General features: G+C 38.1%; 1 protein-coding gene across 1 annotated transcript; it reads right to left on the reverse strand.

Moving 5' to 3' along the window:
* Positions 1-744: 744 nt before the first annotated feature.
* LOC117675284 (uncharacterized) lies at positions 745-19699 on the reverse strand. Its single transcript, XM_034433773.3, has 9 exons — positions 19609-19699; positions 17561-17781; positions 16285-16394; positions 15497-15544; positions 11121-11204; positions 8931-8999; positions 7933-8026; positions 3352-3422; positions 745-2356 (listed from the first exon to the last, which is right to left on the reverse strand). The coding sequence occupies exons 2-9, from the start codon at positions 17632-17634 to the stop codon at positions 933-935; spliced, it is 1974 nt and encodes a 657-aa protein (XP_034289664.1). The 5' UTR covers positions 17635-17781; positions 19609-19699; the 3' UTR covers positions 745-932.
* Positions 19700-20485: the final 786 nt, after the last annotated feature.

Raw genomic sequence — 20485 nt, forward strand, 5'->3', positions numbered from 1 at the left:
TCAGAAAATTACAGCATCTTGTGCAATTCCTGAAAGGATAGAGGATGTCCTATCAATATGCAAGGAAGAACAAGATGCAACTTGCAAACTGCATTTCTTTGAAACTGAATCCTGAGTATTTTGACTTTCATATAAAAAAATAATTTGGTAATATTAAGTACTTTTATGCCCCGTTAATCTTGGTGAGAGAGTTAAGATGCTTTTGATTTTCTCCAATTAAGATGTGTGGGACTTAAAAGTTGCTATGTTATGGAAACTTACTTACCTTGAAGTAAATTCTTTTGAATTAGTGGATTTTTTCTGTTGCATAAACATGCCTGCAGTCAAGCTACACAACACTTAACTTTGGATCACAGTTCAACTCGTAACCCTTGTGGTTCCTCCCAAAAGTCTTTGTTGCTTTTATTGCTCCTTTTTACCCCACTCTTAAAAAGCAGATTACCAATGAATGTCAGTGTTATCATTCTACTGGAGTAATCTTTACAGCTCAGGATTCTAGGAACTCTGGTCCAAATAAAGTTGGAGAAATGCTTGCTCATAGTACCAATAATGATCCTCTGCTTCAATATCAGTTTCTGAACTAAGCAGTTTTCAGACAGAAATGACTCACATGACAGACACCCCCCCACACACACACACACACTGCCGATGTGTTCAGTTTGGAAATGCTTCTCAAACAGCATCTGCTCACAGCATCTGAAATACAATATTGACTACAAATACAGATACATACAGGTACACAGATCATGCAACTTTTTTTTTACTACTCTAAGTAACTTGGTCAAAACTTCCTGGGTTGCTGGCTTACACTATTTCTATGAGCCTAGTCTTTCATGAAATTACAGTAAATGTGGACTGGAAGGAAGACTTCTACTTCCACCCTTTATTAAGCATCTGTCCAGATCTCCAAGATTTATACCAGACTCCTGAGTTTAGGAGTTATGGAAAGAGCTGGAATGGCGAGTCAAGGGAGAGAAGTTGCCCCTGCCCGGAAACCTATTTACAGAGCCCGGGAACCTGCTTGAAATATCTGGAAGATTAGGTGTCATTCCCCCTCGTGTCCAATAGCCTCTTCTTGAGAGAAGTGGTGGGATTCCTTGGCCCATGCCTGGGCTCCTCTGCCTTCTAGGCTTGCTGGGATTGTCTAAAAACAGGTTGTGCCCATGCAGAAGACGACTTCCACTACCATGCAATGGCCTCAGCCCCCTCTGGGGTGATCTGTCTATGTTTGGAAGTTGGCTGGTCCATTTGGTTCCTTCTGGTGACTGATCTTTTGGAAGGTGGTTCCCTCTACATAAGAGCTTCCTTGTTCCATCCAAAAATTTCCTCACGCCATTGAGGAGCCCATCTGTATTATCCGATGATAGTTTGCTTACTTCATTTGGTGGCTGGGTCTGCAGGTTGTTGCCTTGCTCATCAGAAGATGAAACTGTTGGAGAATTTGGAGGAGTGCCTCTAGGTGAGTTGGGTGCTCCTTCACAGTGCTTGCTTTCAACTACTGGGCAATGCCCATCTGATAATCCCTTCATCTTTTGGGGATTATCGTTATTTCTAGAAGAAGGGTCTGGTTTGTCTTCTGAACCCCCTAGAGGGGATCTGCATTTCTTCTGCAGTTTGTTCCAATTAGAGGGGATCTCATATTCAGGAGTTGAACCATCTTTGGTCTCTGACTCATTCTGCTGTGTGGGCCAGTCATACGTAGGAGAGCAATCACATTCATAGGGTGACTCATATTCTGGAGAGATTTTGCCCTCATCTTGCGTTTCATATATTGGAGGAGTCTCATATCCATAGTGCCATTCATATGGAGAATGGCCATCATAGTTATATCGAGACTTGTGCCCCAATGTAGTTTCGTATATATATTGTGACTCAGGCGGAGGAGAGAATTCATATTCATATTGTGACTCATCTGCGGAGGACCATTCGTAGCCATATTGTGAATCATACAGTTCATATGCTTTTGTGGGCTCATATATAGGAGAGGCGATATATGTATAACCTGTCCCATATTTCTTTACATAATACTGGGGAGATGTATTTGTAGAAGTCGTGCCATAAACAGTGCAGGGACTAGAGCCATACTGAGAGTCATATAGGGAAGAGGAAGGATATTCATAAGGCTCCTCCTCTTCCTCCTTCTCCTCCTCCTCCTCCTTCCCAGCTTCATATCCCCTGCAGGGGCTGTTCCATCTATCGTAGGACTCATATTCATCCAGGGACTCATCTTCTTCATCAGCAGACTCAGACTTAGCCTCCAACCCACATCCACAATCCTCCTTGTTTTCTGGTACAGACTCAGGCTCTGCCTGTGTTCCTTTGTCCACTGCTTTTACCTCATTGCTTTCTTCCTCATCTGCAACCATAGAAACACAAGTCATTGGGTTGAAAAACAAAAGAGAAAGCAGCTAATTTATGCACTTCTAATGGTCTCACCAATAGAAAGAGTATTAGAGGTGGAGAACAAATTTTCCTCTTTCATGTATATCAGGGGTTCCCAATCCCTGGTCCTCGGCCTGTTGGGAACTGGGCTGTGCAAAGTGGTTGGTGGGCATTTGGGCATGCGTGGGATCTAGGTTGGGCGTGTGAAACCATTCCCAACCCCACTCCTGCCGCCACTGCTGCAATCTGTGGAGCCAGAAAGATTGGGTACCACTGCTGCAAATCCATTAACTTCCCTTCCATGATGGAAGAAAAGCATGCATCACCCATTCCTTCCTTTATCAAGAACAAGTTTTATTCTTGGGGACCAGTTGCTTAATATTTGGCAGATTCAAAGAACAGCATTTCTACTTCTCATGAGAGAGATTCCTCTTATCATAAAATTTTTGTGAAGTCTACACTGGGCATGTCCAAACCATGGACTTGCATGCAGTCCATGCATGCAGCCCTGGACAGCTAGAAATGTGGGCCCACGAGATCATAAACTTTTGAACATTATTATGTGATTTTTAGGGATATTTATATACATTCACTGTATTATATATTTTATATGTGGCCCAAGACAATTCTTCTTCACTCAATGTGGCCCAAGCAAGCCAAAAGGTTGATCACCCATGGTCTATAGTGAACCAAAAACATATCTGGTCAAATAAAAGCAATTATGTAGAGAAGTATTTACAGAGTTTGCCTCTGATAGCAAACTGGCTCTCTTTCCCAGAACAGAGAAGAACCTTCCAATGTGGTGAAGAAAGCTGGGGGACTGGAAGAGTTTGGGTTTTTTTCTACTTTCTGTTCTGCCCCAGCTCCGGATTTCCGAGGATATTGACACACACCGACGGTCCTTACCAACTTCCAATAAAATTGGGTCTATCATTCCCTTCCCAGACCCCCAAAAGCATATCTCCTTACCAGGAACTTCAACAGATTTTAGTTCTTTCTCCTCTTTTCCTTCTACTCGTTCAGAATCTTTCTCGGGGGACCTGAAAAATCAACAGTTGTATTAATCAAGAGATGACAAGCAAACATGATTGATTGATTTGTTTGTTTATTAAATTTATATCAGGGGTGAGTTTCTACTGGTTCGCCCCGGGATTGGGCAAACTGGTAGCGGTGGTGGCGGGAGGCTCCGCCCACCGGCCCAGACGTCATCAAAAACTCTCTGCGCATGTGCAGAAGTGCAGCGCGCTCGCAAAGCGAGCATGCGCGCCCACGCGCTACCAATAGAATGTTGCTCATCTCACTACCCAAATGAGTCTTTTGATGGAAATTCTATTCTTATTTCCTGTAGATATGGCTTGTTTTTAAAATCAACCAGATCTTGGCACATCTAAAAGAGTTGCAGTTGCAGGGACCCGATTTTATGGCTTTTTTTTTTTGCGATGGTCATTAAGCAAATACCATAGTTGCTAAAAAAAAAAAGCCATTGTCTGCAATGGGCATGCTTTGCCAGAAACTGGAAACTTGGTATTTGGGAACTGGGTATATCTACTCAAATGAAGAGAAGGACCATGAGTGACATGTTAGTAGTCTTTCAATATTTGAGATGCTGCCATAAATAAGAAGAAGACAACCTATTCTCCAAAGCACCTGATAAGACAAAAAGTAACAAATGGAAAGTTATCAAAGAAAGATCTAACCTAGAATTAAGAAGAAATCTCCTGACCGTGAGAACATTAATGAGTGGGAATGGCTTGCCTTCAGAAATTGTAGGTGCTCCAATATTGGATGTTTTTAAGAAGAGATTGGATGTCTATTTCTTCAGAATGGTATAATATCTCCTGCTTGGGCAAGGAGCTCGACTAGAAGACCTCCAAGGTCCTTTACAAGTCTGTTGTTCTGTATTTCTGTATTCTGTATTTCTGTACTAAGAAAACCACTTCTTGGGGAAATATGGTGAACTGAAGATGGCTGTGGCAAAGACCAAGGAACTAGTAAGTAGATCAGTTCCGTGGAATATCTCAGGATAAGAGACCAAGGTACAACAGTTTCCTGTGGGTTTGAGTGCTGGGCGATGACAGGATTAGCCATCTTGCTTGCAACCGTGGCAGAGGTTTTTAAGGCACAATAAATTTGCAAACCTCACTTTTTAATCACTTTCAGAAATTCCCTGTTAGCCATTTTAATGGTATTAGAGATCTTCAAAATGACAAGTTTGAAATGTCATTGTTGGGTGAATTTATCTTCAACTCTCAACTTTAAGAAAAAAATATTGTAAGCTTAAGAAAGAATTTGAAATAAAGAGCATAAAGCTAAATAAGATTTTGATCAATAAAAGTTATTATCTGATAAAAGGTCCAGACAAATTCAGAATATTTTTATTTTTATTACTATCAGATTTTGGAACTAACAATAAAAAATAAACAGCTTCTCATGGAAAACAGACTTTATCCTGGCTATTATAAGTTCCAACAAACATACGTGATTATTTCAGAAACTGGACACTAGAGGGAACTAAAGATTGCAAGCAGAGATGGGGTGGGAATGTACAAGCCTGTTTTTGATGTTGATTAATATTGGGGCTAAGAAAATGACACAAAATCTTATAACATCAAAATATTAAAGGAGATCTTTGAATAATGGACCCAGAAATTAGTAATTACAATATCAACACTGTTAGTAATGATGTCTGCCTTTATGGATAGACTATGTCTAAAAGATGTTAATGACAGATATGAAACAAATTTTATCCGAGAAGAAAGTACCAATAGCAGAATGTCAAGTGACAGGCCATATTCCAATGATTTGGAAAAGATGCTTTATTGGATACACAAAAGAAATTTTTAAAATTAAAAGGGAAATTCAAATTATAAACCAACAAAATGACCTGGAATATATTTCTTATTGGATCTACAAAAGAGGCTTGTTAAAAGCTTGAAGAACTCTGTATGATGGGATAAAGAAGAGAAATCAAATCCTATGACACTATTTCATTGAATTAAAGATTAAGACTGTTAGGAGTAAAAGAAAGAAATATAAAGTGATTTATTTGACCAAGGCTAAAATAAGACTTTTCTGGCAACTTTATAGCCTTTTTGCTGACACCAAGATTGAAATTTGATGTTTTATGGATTTGCTTATAGATAAAAAATAGGATGGGATGAAGATATATCTGTTTAACCTTGTAGGGAATAAAGTATTATTAATTTGTATATACTTTTTGTGATGAAGTCACTTTTTATACATTTCCTTTTTTCTTTGTTATATTCTTTCTTTTCTTCTTTCTTTTTTTGTTTCCTCTTTCCTTTTTTCTTTGTCTTCTCTTTCTTTTAGTTTACTTTACAATAGTTTTACTATTGTAATTAAAATTCTTAATAAAATTATATTAAAATTTACTGAAAACCATTAAAAGGTCATATTTGATTCTGTTTCATATGGAGTCTACTGCTGATTACTCATTGCCATATGAGTCATTGCATTTGTATATAATCTTTTTTCAAATTAAACTTTAACTGAAAGAATTTTACAAAGAACCCCAAAATGTCAGGGGATTCACTTGAATTCTAGGCATTATTAATCACTAATTAATCACAAAAGTGATCTCTAATCACTTTTTTATTTCATTGAAATACAGACTTGATAATATTTACACATTCATTGTCTAGACAAGATGTGTCCAACTCTCAGCCAAAGGACTCCATGCAGCCCTGAACAGCTAGTAATGTGGCCCCACAAAATAGTAAATCTTTTAACATTATTATGTAATTTACAGTGTATACATTAATTATTTTTATATTTTATATACATCCCAAGACAATTCCTCATCACTCAATGCAGTGCAGGCAAGCCAAAAGGTTGGACACCCATGCTCTAGATCATAATGAATAGTGGACAGCCCTTTAAAATATAAATAAATTGGACTACTTCATCTGTTTATTGAAGTATTTACCGTATTTTTTGGAGTATAAGATGTACTTTCCCCCCCCCTAAAAGGGGGTGAAAATTTAGGTGCATCTTATACATGGAATGTAGCACCGCCCACCCACTGGCCCCCACCCTTTGGCCTCAGCCTCCCAGCAATTTACCTCCTTGCAGCAAGCAGCAAGAAGAAACAGTTCCTTTCAGCTTCAGCACAGCCTAATTAGCACAAGTTGATTGGATTGGCCTCCGGGCTCTCAGCTGTTTTGCTCTCAGCTGTTTTGCATGGGCCTCTGCTGCTTGCTGCAAGGAGGTAAATTGCTGGGAGCAGATTTTTTTTTCTTGTGCTAATCAAGCTAGGCTGAAATTGAAAGTAAAGCAGGCTATTTGTTGCTTGCTGCAAGGAGGCAAAATTGCTGGGAGGCAGAGGCAGAGGCAGATTTCTTTTTCTTGTTTTCCTCACCAAAAAAGGTAGGTGCGTTTTATAGTCCGGAGTGTCTTATACTCTGAAAAATATGGTACCTTTTGTTTACTTCTATGCAAAATATATCATGAAAATAATTTAAACTAGGAGAAATAAAAACTGGAATTGAAATTGCTGACAGAAACAGCAAAATTTCAGATACTATTTTGATGGCAGAAATGAAAATATTCTAAGGAAGGTAATGAAAATATAAAAGCTGTTTTCTGAACTATATTAAGAAAAATAGATTATGTCAACAGGTAACGCCTTTCCATACCAACAAAAGAAAAATATGAAATAGTAACAGGCTTAAAATTTCACAGAGATGGCATCCATGGAATTAAAAGATGACTGCTACTTAGAAGAAAGTCTATAAATCTAAACAAAATGTTAAAAGTTCAGGGACACTACAAAGATACATATTTTCAAAGCCATGCTTTTCTGAGCTTTAATTTAATGACATGAAAGTTGAACCATTAGAAAAGAAAATATTGAGACTGTAGGACTGTAGTGCTGGCGATGATAGTTGAGAATTCCTTGGATATCAAAAGAACAAATCAGTCAGTACTAAATAAAGTAAAACCGAATTACTCACTGGAAGTATTAATAACGAAACTATCACCAAAATATTTTGGCCCTAATACAATTATCATGCTAAATGAATACATTTGAACAAGACTACCGAACAATTGAAGATTTAAAAAAAAGGATGCTGCTGGCAAAAGACAGGGTGATCTCACAAATGACACAAGCATAAATCTTATTTACGATATATCAGAGATGCAGTTTCTGACAGATAATCCAGGCGAAAATGTCCATTGCGTCACAAAGAGTTGGAAAAGACTGGACAACTAGAACCTTGGGCTTCAGTTTTGTGCTGAATGTTGGGAAGAGGTTTCGTTTGGCTTTTTAAACAGTTCACCATTAGTAGGGTAATGCAGAAATAACTTGTCTTTTGCACGTGGGCCTACTGTATACTTCTAATCATGGCTTAATTTGGAAGTTCACTCAGAACATTGGAGTTCTGTCCAGTGTTCGTCTTTCTTAGGATGATATTTGTTTGACTTATTAAGACAGTCTCTCTTTACCACCCCATGACCTCCCAGCAAATGGCATCACAGCTGGCACAGCACATGTATTGTGGTTTTGTACTGCTGAGATAAAATTCCTACCTTTTCCTGGTGATGATGTTTTTAAAACTGAAGACTTTAGGATCAAGAGTGAGGAAACATAAAGATCTTTTGGGCCCAAAAGTTATTGAAACACCTGCAAAGGAAGGTGACGAATGAATTACTGGGAATGTAAACAGTAAGTAACACTGCTTTGATCATTTCTCTACTTAACATTTCTTCCAGCATCCATCATTTCATTCAGTCATTCTTGAGGCATAAGGACTGGCCCTTATGACTCTTATCAACACAAGAAGAGTTGGGGTTCTAGAACAGGGGTCTCAAATAATTATATCAGGACAGGTTCATTAGTCGCAATGGTTGGTAAAAAAAAATCTGTAGTGAGTAAAAACTGAGGAAAATAAAAATTATTATATTTGTTTATATATCAAATTTGGAGACTACCCATCTCTCTCATAGAATGACGCTGGGTAGTGTACAATAAAAACATTAAAATCATATAAATATTATATTCTAGTAGAAGGCATTTAAGATTTATAATGATTAGTCATTAGTCATTAAACTAAAGGTATTAATTTAAAACCAAAACAGAACCCTCCCTGTGAATCAGAGATATTTTACTTTATCCATAGCAATTTTTATTCATCAAAACACCATTACTCCACCTCCCAAAAAAGCTACCCAAATCCTGCTGTTCTTTTTTTTTTTTCCCCTCATTTTCTTGAGTAGAGACACAATTATATTCTTGTTTGGTATCCCTTTTCTCTCTTCTTCACTGGCAGGCAGGGAAGGTATATTGCAAACCCCATCAATTAAAGAATTTTAAGTGGTGGAATTCAGGAAGAAAGTCTTCTCTGATGTTGTTCCCATCCTGAAGCATCTTCTTCCCCCCAGAGGTGAGGCACCTGGCTGTCCATAATATTTAAATCTAGGTTTTAAGATCTATAAATTGCTGCAGATGGTTCAGCACACTATATAAATTTAATTACTATACTGTGATTAATCCATATCTTATTGTAAGTGGCTTGGCCACATCCTACCTGAATCTTCTGAAATGGAGATGGAAAATAAAGGGCCTTTTAAGTACCACGGGACATCTTCTTTGTTGGCTGAAAAAGCAGGGGAGAATGGATAATCTACCTAAAAGGAATAGCAAGTTTTTCCCATTTTTTTGTTCTGAATAATCCTAGGATATTTCATTTCTCTTACGCCAGATCTCCTTCCCCTTCCCTCTGAATAAAAAACTATACAGATAGACCTCATCTTATAATCACAATTAATACCAGAATTTCTGTTGCTAAGCAAGGTGGTTGTTAAATGAGTTACACCCAATTTTATGACGTCTTTTGCCACAATTGTTAAGTGAATCACTGCAGTTGTTAATCATGTGCTCATTAATCCAGCTTCCCCCGTTGATTTTGCTTGTCAGGGCCAGCTGGGAAGGTCTCAAATGGTGATCACATGACCCCAGGATGCTGCAACTGTTGTAAATACATGCCAGTTGTAAAGTACCCAAATTGTTACCCCGTTTCCCCGAAAATAAGACCCAACCAGAAAATAAGCCCTAACATGATTTACAGGATGCTCATAATATAAGCCCTACCCCCAAAAATAAGCCCCAGTTAAGATCGTCAGCAGATGGAGGCATTTAGTACTGTATTTCCCCCAAAATAAGACCTAACCGGAAAATAAGCCATAATTCATCTTTTGGAGCAAAAATTAATATAACAGCTGGTCTTATTTTGGGTGAAACACGGTATTACATGACTATGGAGATGCTACAATATGTGTCATATGTGCGAGGACTGTTCATAAGTCACTTTTTTCAGTGCTGAAAACAGTCGTTAAATGAATGGTTATAAGTCAAAGACTACCTTGTATGGATGTCTGTGGAGATTCTCAGTCATCCAGGTCATGGTTGCCCCAAAGATGCTTTTTCAGGAGGCAACTGGACTTCCTTGTTTTTTCTTTGAAGATTTTTTGCTTCTCATCTAAGAAGCTCTGACTAGATGTTGGGGAATGGAAGGATTTATATTTCTTGCAGACAGCTGGTCATTTGCATGTTTTTAGAGAGTCATTGAGGCCACTTAGAGGTCTGTCTCCTCAGGGTCTTCAACAGGGAAGGGAAAACAGGGCAGAAAATAGCCTGCAGCCAAGAAGTCTCCACACCCATTTGCATTACTCAGCTGACCCTGAGGACACAGACAAACCTCCAAGTGGTCTCAATGACTCTCTGGAAACATGCAAAGGACCAGCTGCCTGCAAGGAATATAAATCCTTCCATTCCCCACTATCCAGTCAGAGCTGAAGAAGCTCCTTGGATGAGAAGCTAAAGGTCTTCAAAGAAAAAAGGAAATCCAGTTGCCTCCTGTAAAAGTATCTTTGGGACACCTTGAATGGATGTTCTCTGATCTGAGTCTTACAGCAGATATATCTTGGATTGCAAAAATAGGAAATATTCATCGAAAATATTGTTTTTATTTCCAAAAGAACAATGCTTTCATGCAGTGTAATCAATGTTCTGTGGGATTTTCATTGATTTTTAAAGCCCTGTCTTCTACACCTCCAAATCCACATTCAAAGTAGATTCCTAGAAACTGCAGAACATTGATAGAAAAATGGACTATGCTGATGATGGTTTTCCAAGTAGGCATAACTCATACAATTCATTCTACATCCACCCTATTAAGGTACAGATACCTTTCCCATGTGAATGTCACCTGGCTATAAAAATCTACTAGTGATAATCAAGGGATAATCCAAAAAAGAGTGCCAGAATGAAGAGAGGTTCCACACTATGGTTCTGTGAGGGATTAAGAAAGAAAGAACAGATGAGATAAGGTGTTTTCTCTTATGGAGGGGAGACAAAATACAGAGAAAGTGTTAAGATAAAACAGAAGCTGCCAATCATTGAGATGCCACTACAAAGTACAAATGAGAGAAGGCTCAAAGTGAACGGGAAGTTAGATATTATATCATGCAGAATTAATGATTTCACATAATAGAGAATTGGTGTTGTCCAGTTATTTGGGATAATAATTCTCACTAACCTTAAATAACACAGTTAGTAGAAGACAGGGATTAGGAAAATCTTGATTGACCAGAAAGCCAGTTACAGCAAAGAATTTGAAATACGTTTGTCAGATTGAAGGCCGTTCTTTCAAGACAATAAATCTGAGCAACAAATTTTGAATCTTAACTAAGAGACTTATAATAAGATTAAAACTTACCAGAATAGGAGTCTGAGGTCCCAAACATCTCTCGGAAAACATCCCATGGGCTGCGGAAAGTGAATCTCAATTCTTCTTCAGGAACTGAAGGGAAAATAATATTATATGTAACTTATCAGTAATATCCTGAATTCCTTTCAGTGTGGAATTTCTACAAACAAAAATGGGATACAGTAATTCTCAGAGAATACCTATATAATTAAGATAAATGGATCTCAAAGTCCCATAAAAGTCCCACCTTTAGCGATGGAGAGCCGTAAGAAAATCTATAAGAAAAAATATTTTCTTTTCCTAGGCATACAGCTCCTTGGTGTTCCACTCTCCAACCAAACGTAGCACATCTTGTTTGCAAGTTCTGCCCATTTCAGATTGAACTTGACCATAAAACTCATCAGTCTCCTCTTCTGCATCAACACCTGGAGCATCAAGGCTTCCGGTTTGGCTTCCGTCGCCATCAGACGGTCTTTTGAGACTGCCAGCCCCGTCACCCGTAAAGAGCCGCCTTTACAGCTGAAAGGCGGCTCGAAAACTCCATTTCCTTAAGGAAATATGAGATAGAGCCGGCGAGGGCAGGTAGAGCCCTCTGCGAAGTCCCCAGAGTTTTTGTTTTACTCTTGGGGACGAAGCAGGATGAGGCTCCCTATTCAGCTCGCCGCTGCTCCGGGCTTCGGGAGAACTCTGCTTTTTGCAGAGCCAGGCGACGGGACCAATCCATTTAATGAAAATCAACAGATTGTTTAAACAAATAGGATGAAATCCGGATTTTGGACCCTAAATCGCAAGTATTTCTAACAATTTTATAAGTGATTTTAAAAACGAAGAAAAGAGGGGGGAAAAAAGTTTTAAATGGCAACTGGCTGAGGCTTGAGAAGAAGAAAGCTGAAAGCGAAAGTCCCTCCGCCTGAATAGTTTAACAAGTTACAAAGTAGCAGAAATAATAGCGCTGTCTAGAATTGAAAAGAAAAAATTCTACTTTATGTTTCTTTCTTCTTGGAGATTTGATATTGATACTGTTTGGAGAGAAGTCTTTTTCTTTAAAAAGAGTCTGTCTGTGTGGCAGGATGGCATTAAAACTGATAAAGCCAGACAAACAAGCAGCGGGGGGGGGGGGGTTCCCCCATTTACAAACCATATGAACAAGTTTTGAATTTGCAGACTCAGAAGAATGGTTTTAACCTAAAAGAATTTGTCTTGGAGGAGATGGCAAGACATGATGAGATTGTGAACCAGAATCTTGAAAAATTTAGGCAGGAAATTAAAGAGTTGGTACAACAAAAATATGCCAATCTGAAACAACAGTTTGTAACAGCTTTGAAAACTTTTTCAGAAACAGTTATAAAGATGGATAAAGATATTAATTTAGAACTAGAGTCTAAAATGGAGGAAGTTGATCATAAGATTTATAATTTGAACAATAAAATACAAAGAATTGAAAATGATTTGATAAATATTCAAGACAATAGCTCAGAAGTAAAGTCTAAAAAGGAAGCTGATCACGAGACTTACAATGCAGATAATATAAAACAAAGGATTGAAAAAGAAGTTACAATGATGCAATACAGGTCCATGGAATTTGTGGTCAGAATGAGGGGATTACAGGAAAATAATAGAGATGATTTGAGAAAGATGTCTGCTGAAGTTCTGGCTGTGATTTTAAAGGTTAGTCCTGAAGAGGTATCCTGTAAGATTGAAAAAGTCTTTTAACTCCACTCTAGAACTGAATGGAAGGAAGATTTGGATATATAAAGAGCTGCCATCCAAGATGTTAAAAGATAGAAAGGAATTTGGATTTTTGGTGACTGAGCTAAAGAAACAAAACATCCCATTTAGGTGGAATGCTCCAGTTGGTATAATATTGAGATACCAAGGAGAAAGATATCAATTAAATACTGTTGAAAAAGCGGAAGAATTTTACTACAAGGTTCTTAAAATGGATTTAACATCTCCATGTATGCCATCAGTGTTAGGAACACAGGAGGGGAATAAAGAAATGCAAAATGAACAAGAGACTGAAACCCAGGCTAAGCAGATGGAGATGGAGGTAATGGAAAAACAACAAGTCACAGAGACCCTTTTGGACGAGTCGCTTTTGGATTCTCCTTTAAAGGTTACAGCTGGATTACTTATAAATACAAGAGAGGCGGCTTTGGATTTTAATGCGATGTTTCATCAAGTTACAGACCAGCATGGAAATCAATCAGCTGATATACAAGTCCTAGAAAGGCAACCAGGATGGAGATCTAAACCACAAAAAGTTAAGAAAAGAAGAAGCAGGTCCTACAAAACTAAAAATTTTTAGACTAAACAACAGTCTAATGCCAGTTACTTAAGAGACGATTAAATATAATAAGCGGGATTTATAGATGGCTGATATATGAAAATATAGCTGAGGCAAATTATTGACTTGTACTATTTTGAGAAGAATGACAGATCTCTGCAGTGCTGTGCCTTAGGGATGTGGAAGAAGGCCTCTAACTGAGTGGATTGGAACTTTCTATTTTGTACTCTTTGTAAAACGGATTACGTATATGTTGAGCTATAAGGCACGAGAATTATGGTGGGGCATGCAGAAGATCTGGTTGTTACCCTAACATGGTGGTTGGAATTAATAATCTAGATGAAAGACACTACAGAAGATATTATATGGAATATAAATATAAAGTCACTCGGGTGGTTTTTTATATACGACAACATTTATTACTGATGGGGACAGATGGTAATTGAAGATACTGAATATACTGTTGGAAACAGAACTTGATGTTACCCTAACATGGGCGATGGAATTAATAATCTAGCTGAAAGACATTACAGAAGATATTATATGGATTACAAACTTAAAGTCATTTGAGGATTCTGTTTATATATGGAAATATTTTTTAGTGGTGTGGTGTGGGCAGAAGAATGAAGATATTAAAATATTATGTATGGTAGATCTGTAGCAAAATGGGTGGAGATAGGTTAGGTTACTGATTGTTTAGCTTAGTAAAAGGGATGTTATGTTTAGATATAAATATATGTAAAAGATTTGAATTAAGAGATATATGTCTGGGGGTGGAGGAAATGGGTAGATTATGAGTTGAATAAATGCCAAATTAGGAATTATTATAAAGTTTTACAGCTGAAGGTTGCTTTGAAATGTATAGTACAAGGGGGATATAATAACAATGTTAGAAAGAAATGGTTAGCATGTGGGGGTGGTGTAAAAGGATGGTAAAGTATTATTTAACTTGATATCAATGATTTTATTTTGAAGAAGCCATGGGGGGAGGGGAGGGAGAGGGGGGGTTAGGGAGGAGGGGGGAGGGGGGGAAAGGGGGAAAACTTGTATTTGAAAAACTTTTTCAATAAAAAAAAAAAAAAACAACTGGAGCATCAAGTTTGATAATAGTCATATTAAGGTTTGTCCACAAAGTATGATTGCTACTATTTGGTCACTGACCAAATACACTGACCCAAGTACAATTTTTTTCTATATCCTCTCCAACTACAAAAACAACTTTCTTCTTTATTTTTGTCTTCTCACTAATAAACAGCATAATCTTCAATGAGAGTCCAACTTCAGTCCATTTCAGTTCACTGACACCTAAGATACAAATGTGAAATCAATCCATTCCTTCTTCCATTATGTTGACTTTGCCATGTTTATGCTTCTTATGTTCCATGTACCCACTGTAATTCTGCTTTTGGATGCCAATAACAGCAATTAGACATCCTGAAGACTGTTATAAACACCATTAATACTCTGAAAGTTCCTCAGCTCTTCCTCAATATCATGTTTGAGTGTCATCTGACTCATCAAGGATCCCAAGTACTATACTATCAATTGCTTTATCTTAACTGTCCATATGGATTTCTTGGAAAAATATAGGAATGGTTTTCCATTGTCATCTTCTGTGCACTATGAAAAGGCACTATGTGCCTTTGCCATTATCGCAAAAATGATCTTCTGCCTCTAACATCTTCCCAAATAACTGCTGCCAAATATAACTGCTTAGAGCCCTCTCATTTGTTTCCCATTGTTCATCCTTTTATTTTAATTTCCTGGCAAAATGTTAAAGGGGGGGGGGAAATAGCAGAATAATTACATAATATTTCTAACTGGTAGCACTGAAGGTATTCTACATTGAAACATTCATAAAATATGCATTGACAAATAAACATTACAATATTTACAATGTTGTAAATATTACAATTCAAACAGATGTTTGTATTTGTGTCCTTTGGGTATCACCTCAAACCTGCTTAGTGTCATAGGAAAAGAGCCATGGATAATGGTTTTGGACCTTTTTCTGAGTACAAGATTGATTTGGGCAGTATGGGAGATGAATAGGTTTTGGAAGGTAGATGAGTTAGATGGTAGAAGAGCTTCTCCTCACCTGTTGTGAGTCCATCCCCATAGCAATCATAACGTTCCCTCTTGGCCTCTAAAAAAGAAAGTCATGCATTTGGTTACTTCCCAAGTAAATTACTATTCCATGTTGGTCCACAAAATTGCTGACTCATCCAGACACCTGCATTGATGTGAGTTGCTCCTCTCCCTGATACACAATATATTCAATGCTGATTTCAATGCAGTAATAGCTATGTAATATGACTGAACCTCATGAACACTCTATTATTTAGAAGGCTTAATGTATTGAAAATAAAAAGGGGGGACATTCTGTCAGTAATAACTGCAGTTTAGGATGTCAGTATTGTATTATAAACATAAGTTTATGTAAGTTTTCTTCCAAAGTATAACATAAAAAAGAAGCACTGTCATGCAGCGGTGAAATCCAAATTTTTTTACGATCGGTTCTGTGGGTGTGGCTTGGTAGGCGTGGCAGGGGAAGGATACTGCAAAATCTCCTTTCCCGCCCGACTCCAGGGGGAAGGATATTGCAAAATCTCAATTCCCACCCCACTCTGGGATGTTTGGTATTTGCTAGAGGTGGTATTTGCCGGTTCTCCAAACTGCTCAAAATTTCCGCTACCGGTTCTCCAGAACCTGTCAGAACCTGCTGGATTTCACTCCTGCTGTCATGCACATCAAAGTATTGATTATATAACCTGGGGGGAGAGAAAGAGAGAGGGAGGGAGGGAGGGAGGGAGGGAGGGAGGGAGGGAGAGGGAGAAGAAGAGGGAGAGAGAGAGATTGGGCAAACAGAGCCAGGAAGTTTCTTACTATCTGACAGCACTTCATAAGCTTCTGTAACTTCTTTGAACTTCTGTTCAGCATATTTCTTCCTCTCTGGATTTTTATCTGGATGCCACTGCAGGGCTTTTTTCCTGTACCTACAAATCCCCCAAAGGCAAAATGAAGACAATATTAGAAATCCATAACTCAATAACCAATAGTAAACCAGCATCACTAAAGAAGCTATTAGATTTAGGGAGAATACTCTTTCTCGGAAGGTAGGACAGACTATTACTAGAGTCCATTTTTTTTTTGGTCCCATCTCTTTTCCCAGTTAGCTGACTGAAAATTACCAAAAGAATATGAGGCATCCAGCCTTTTGATATCTCTGACATCTTCAGTATTGACTAAATATTTGTGATTGTACTTTATTGTATCAGCAAGAGAATAGATTTCTGGTCTCCCATAGATTCCATTTGAAAGTTTAACAACTGAACCTTGACAGTTAGAACAATTAATAAGTGGAACAACTTGCCTGCAGAAGTTGTGAATACTCCAACACTGGAAATTTTAAAGAAGATGTTGGATAACCATTTGTCTGAAGTGGTGTAGGGTTTCCTGCCTGGGCAGATGGTTGGACTAGAAGACCTCCAAGGTCCCTTCCAACTCTATTATTCTATTCTATTCTATTCTACTCTACTCTACTCTACTCTACTCTACTCTACTCTACTCTACTCTACTCTACTCTACTCTACTCTACTCCACTCCACTCCACTCCACTCCACTCCACTCCACTCCACTCCACTCCACTCCACTCCACTCTACTCTATTCTATTCTATTCTATTCTATTCTATTCTAGAAGAGCTGTGTGGTTAGAATGCAGAATTACAGACTGACTCTGCCCATTGCCAGGAGTTCGATCCTGATGGGATTCAAGGTTGACTCAGCCTTCCATCTTTCTGAGGTCAGTAAAATGAGGACCCAGAATTTTGGGGGCAATATGCTGACTCTGTAAAGCACTTAGCGAGGGCTGTAAAGCACTATATAAATCTAGGTGCTGTTGCTATGAAGCCCCAATTATAAAAACTCCAAACAAATACTTATTTAAATGGGTATCTATTTAGGTAGACATAACCACTAATAATTCAACATCCTTTATTCATTAATTACCAGAATAAACATTGTAAAAGTCAAATTGTCAATGCACGGGTTTTTTTTTTAAAAAAAATAGAGATTTGGGATTTTTTTTTGTAACTTTGAAACTTGATTTGCATTCCAGAATAAAACTCTTTAGAGAGAAGAATACTCAAAGAAAAGACTTACGCTTTTTTAATATCGTTGTCAGAGGCATCCCGAGGAATATCTAAAAGCTTATAATAGTCTGGCACAGCAGCCATTGGTCTGTTCTGTGCAGAAACAGATAGCAGAGTCGTGGAAGGAAACTTGCAGCCTCAAGGGGAACAGTGTTTCTAAGCTGCTTCTGGGGCTGATCATGGCCGCACACTTGGCTTTACAGCAGAAGGTGGTTGCTGTGGAAACAGATCCTGCAGGCCAAGAAATAGAATGATGTGCCACAAAAAATGGCCAACCACAATCCCATCATCCAGTCCAAAGAACTGGCCAAGAGAAGGCATGATTGGCTGATCAAGAATAAACTAAAATTGTTCAGAAATTTGGCTTGGAAAATGCCAATCATTACACCTTTTCCCCTCCACTAAAAAATTTACTTCTTTATAACTAAGATGATGGGTTGGTCATGCCTATGTTACATCAGAAGATCCTCTTCATAGGATCTCCAGTTTCAGTGAGTCCTGCAAATGAATATGCTTTTGTCATGTCCTACTCCAGTTAAAATTTGCCATACATGTGTAGTTGTAGGTTTAATTAAATAATTATTTCATATAAAGGAGCCACGGTGGCACAGTGGTTAGAATGCAGTACTTCTGCTTATCACTGGCTGCCAGCAATTTGGCAAATAGAATCTCACCAGGTTCAACATTGACTCAGCCTTCCATCCTTCCGAGGTGGGTAAAATGAGGACCCAGATTGTTGGGGAAAATATGCTGACTCTGTAAACCGCTTAGAGAGGGCTGTAAAGCACTGTGAAGCAGTATATAAGTCTAAATGCTATTGTTATTGCTAAAGGAGCAGTGACATTTCAGCTGTTTGTTCCTCTGTTCAATATTGCTATTATGTACAACGTTATAGAAAACAAATGAGGCCCTGGGGCTTCTTATTCACAACAAATATTCATTGACTACCATTTTGAACAATTAATTAAGACTAAGGTTCCATGTGATTTTATGGCACAGATTTAAATCTTAACCATCTAATTTTAGACACACTGTGGTGGCACAGTGGTTAGAATGTAGTATTGCAGGCTAATTCTACTGACTGCCAACAGTTCAGTCCTGACCAGCTCAAGGTTGACTCAGCCTTCCATCCTTCCGAGGTTGGTAAAATGAGGACCCAGATTGTTGGGGGCAATATGCTGACTCTGAAAACCACTTAGAGGCCTGTAAAGCACTGTGAAGCAGTATATAAGTCTCAAGTGCTATTGCTATTGCTGCCTGCAGTAATTAGAAAGTGTCCATCTTAGTTGCATTCTTGAGTTCCAAGTTGTCATTTATGGTTGATCCCATTAAATTCTGACTTCTTGCCAATAGTGAGTTGGGCAGCTTTCTGATTGACTACTTGGTTATTACTCTACTCCATGAATTAACCACAGTTCTTGGAGAGAGAGGTGTATGAGGAAGTGGTAAACCCCTACTGTCAAAATATCTGGGTTGACAGAAGCCATTTGTTGAATCAGTGCCATCACACTTATTTCCTAAAGTTTTAATTTAGTATCTGGAAGATCAGAGAGTTATTTTGCAAGAAATCAACTCAGTGAAACCTAAATTTGGGTAAACAGATGAGTATCAGTGAGGATCTAGGAATATTTTGCTTATATAAAAACTGGGACACTAAGGGACTCCTGGCAACATATTGTTTTCTCAGGAGTACTGGGATTTGCCTTCCATTTGAGAGACTAAAAGAGAGCTCTCCTAAAGAATGATTATAACTTTGGTTTATCAAAACATTGTCTCGGCCTTACTTCCTGTTTTCAAAAAAGTCCATTATTATTATTTTTGACTCTGTGAACCCAAGTTATCTTCCTCCTTAAAACAGTCTTCCTGGACCTGGTATCTTCTGGAGATGTTCAATTTCCATCTTCTATTATTTTCAATCAGCAAGGAGACTTTGCTGATTGGATTTAAGATAATTGAAGTCTAACACATCTAGGAACCAGAGTGAGAAAAAAAACCTACCCTGTGTAATATTCCACAATATTCTGCAGTTTGTTTCTTTATTGTCATTTGTCTCCTTACCTTGGCTCATCCAGAGATTGCTTGTATGTTCTTGGTTCCACCTGTTGGCTGGCTGGGCATTTGAAGTTACCAGCACCCCAAAGCTGCTCTTTCCCCTACTGTGTAACAGTTTCATAGCCAATGGAAAGTTTGGGGTCATTATGACATCAGAACCTAAGCTTTTCTTAGAAAGATCTGAGAAAAAGTATCATATAAAAGATAATATTTGGGAATTTGTAAGTTAATATTTTCTGTGTAGTCAACCTTTGCTTCTATTCTTGAACTACTTTGCTACTTCAATCCAAATTGATGATATGAGCCTTTCCAATAATCATTATGTCATGTCTTTTCCACCAGATATCCCCATTTATTGCACAATATCAGCAACAAATCAATACACAGTTGCAGAATGTTGTTATATTGGAAAACTTTGCTTCCAGATTATATAATGTTTAAATTCTGTCCTGCTCTTGCTTTAGAGTCAAATGGAATGTTCATTCCAGCATCCTTCTCCTGCACTTAAAATACTTTATTTATGTTTTCTATGTCACCATCTCCCAGCATGTTTTATTCACTTACTTACATGCAGAAAGAGGCGGGGAGGGAGGAGGAGGGAGAGAGAGAGATTTGTAAAGCTTGCTTGCAAGGTGCTCAATATAATTTAAAAGTTATGTTAACACACAGTTGCTATATTTGTACATGGTCAAAAAAGGATGTGATTTCTGTGTATTTGGTAATAATTTCAAAACTCACCCGATTAGCAAGAATGCTTTTATAAATGTCCAAACAAACACACTCAAATACATGCAGACAAACATCTGGATTACATGTATGCTTTGGAAAAAATGCTTCTTATAGGAAGTAAAGGAGAGGGCTTGCTGTTTCAGTACCGAAAGCT

The sequence above is a fragment of the Pantherophis guttatus genome, chromosome 1 (genome assembly GCF_059756535.1).
Source record: "Pantherophis guttatus breed Tessera chromosome 1, ASM5975653v1, whole genome shotgun sequence".
NCBI classification, from domain to species: domain Eukaryota; kingdom Metazoa; phylum Chordata; class Lepidosauria; order Squamata; family Colubridae; genus Pantherophis; species Pantherophis guttatus.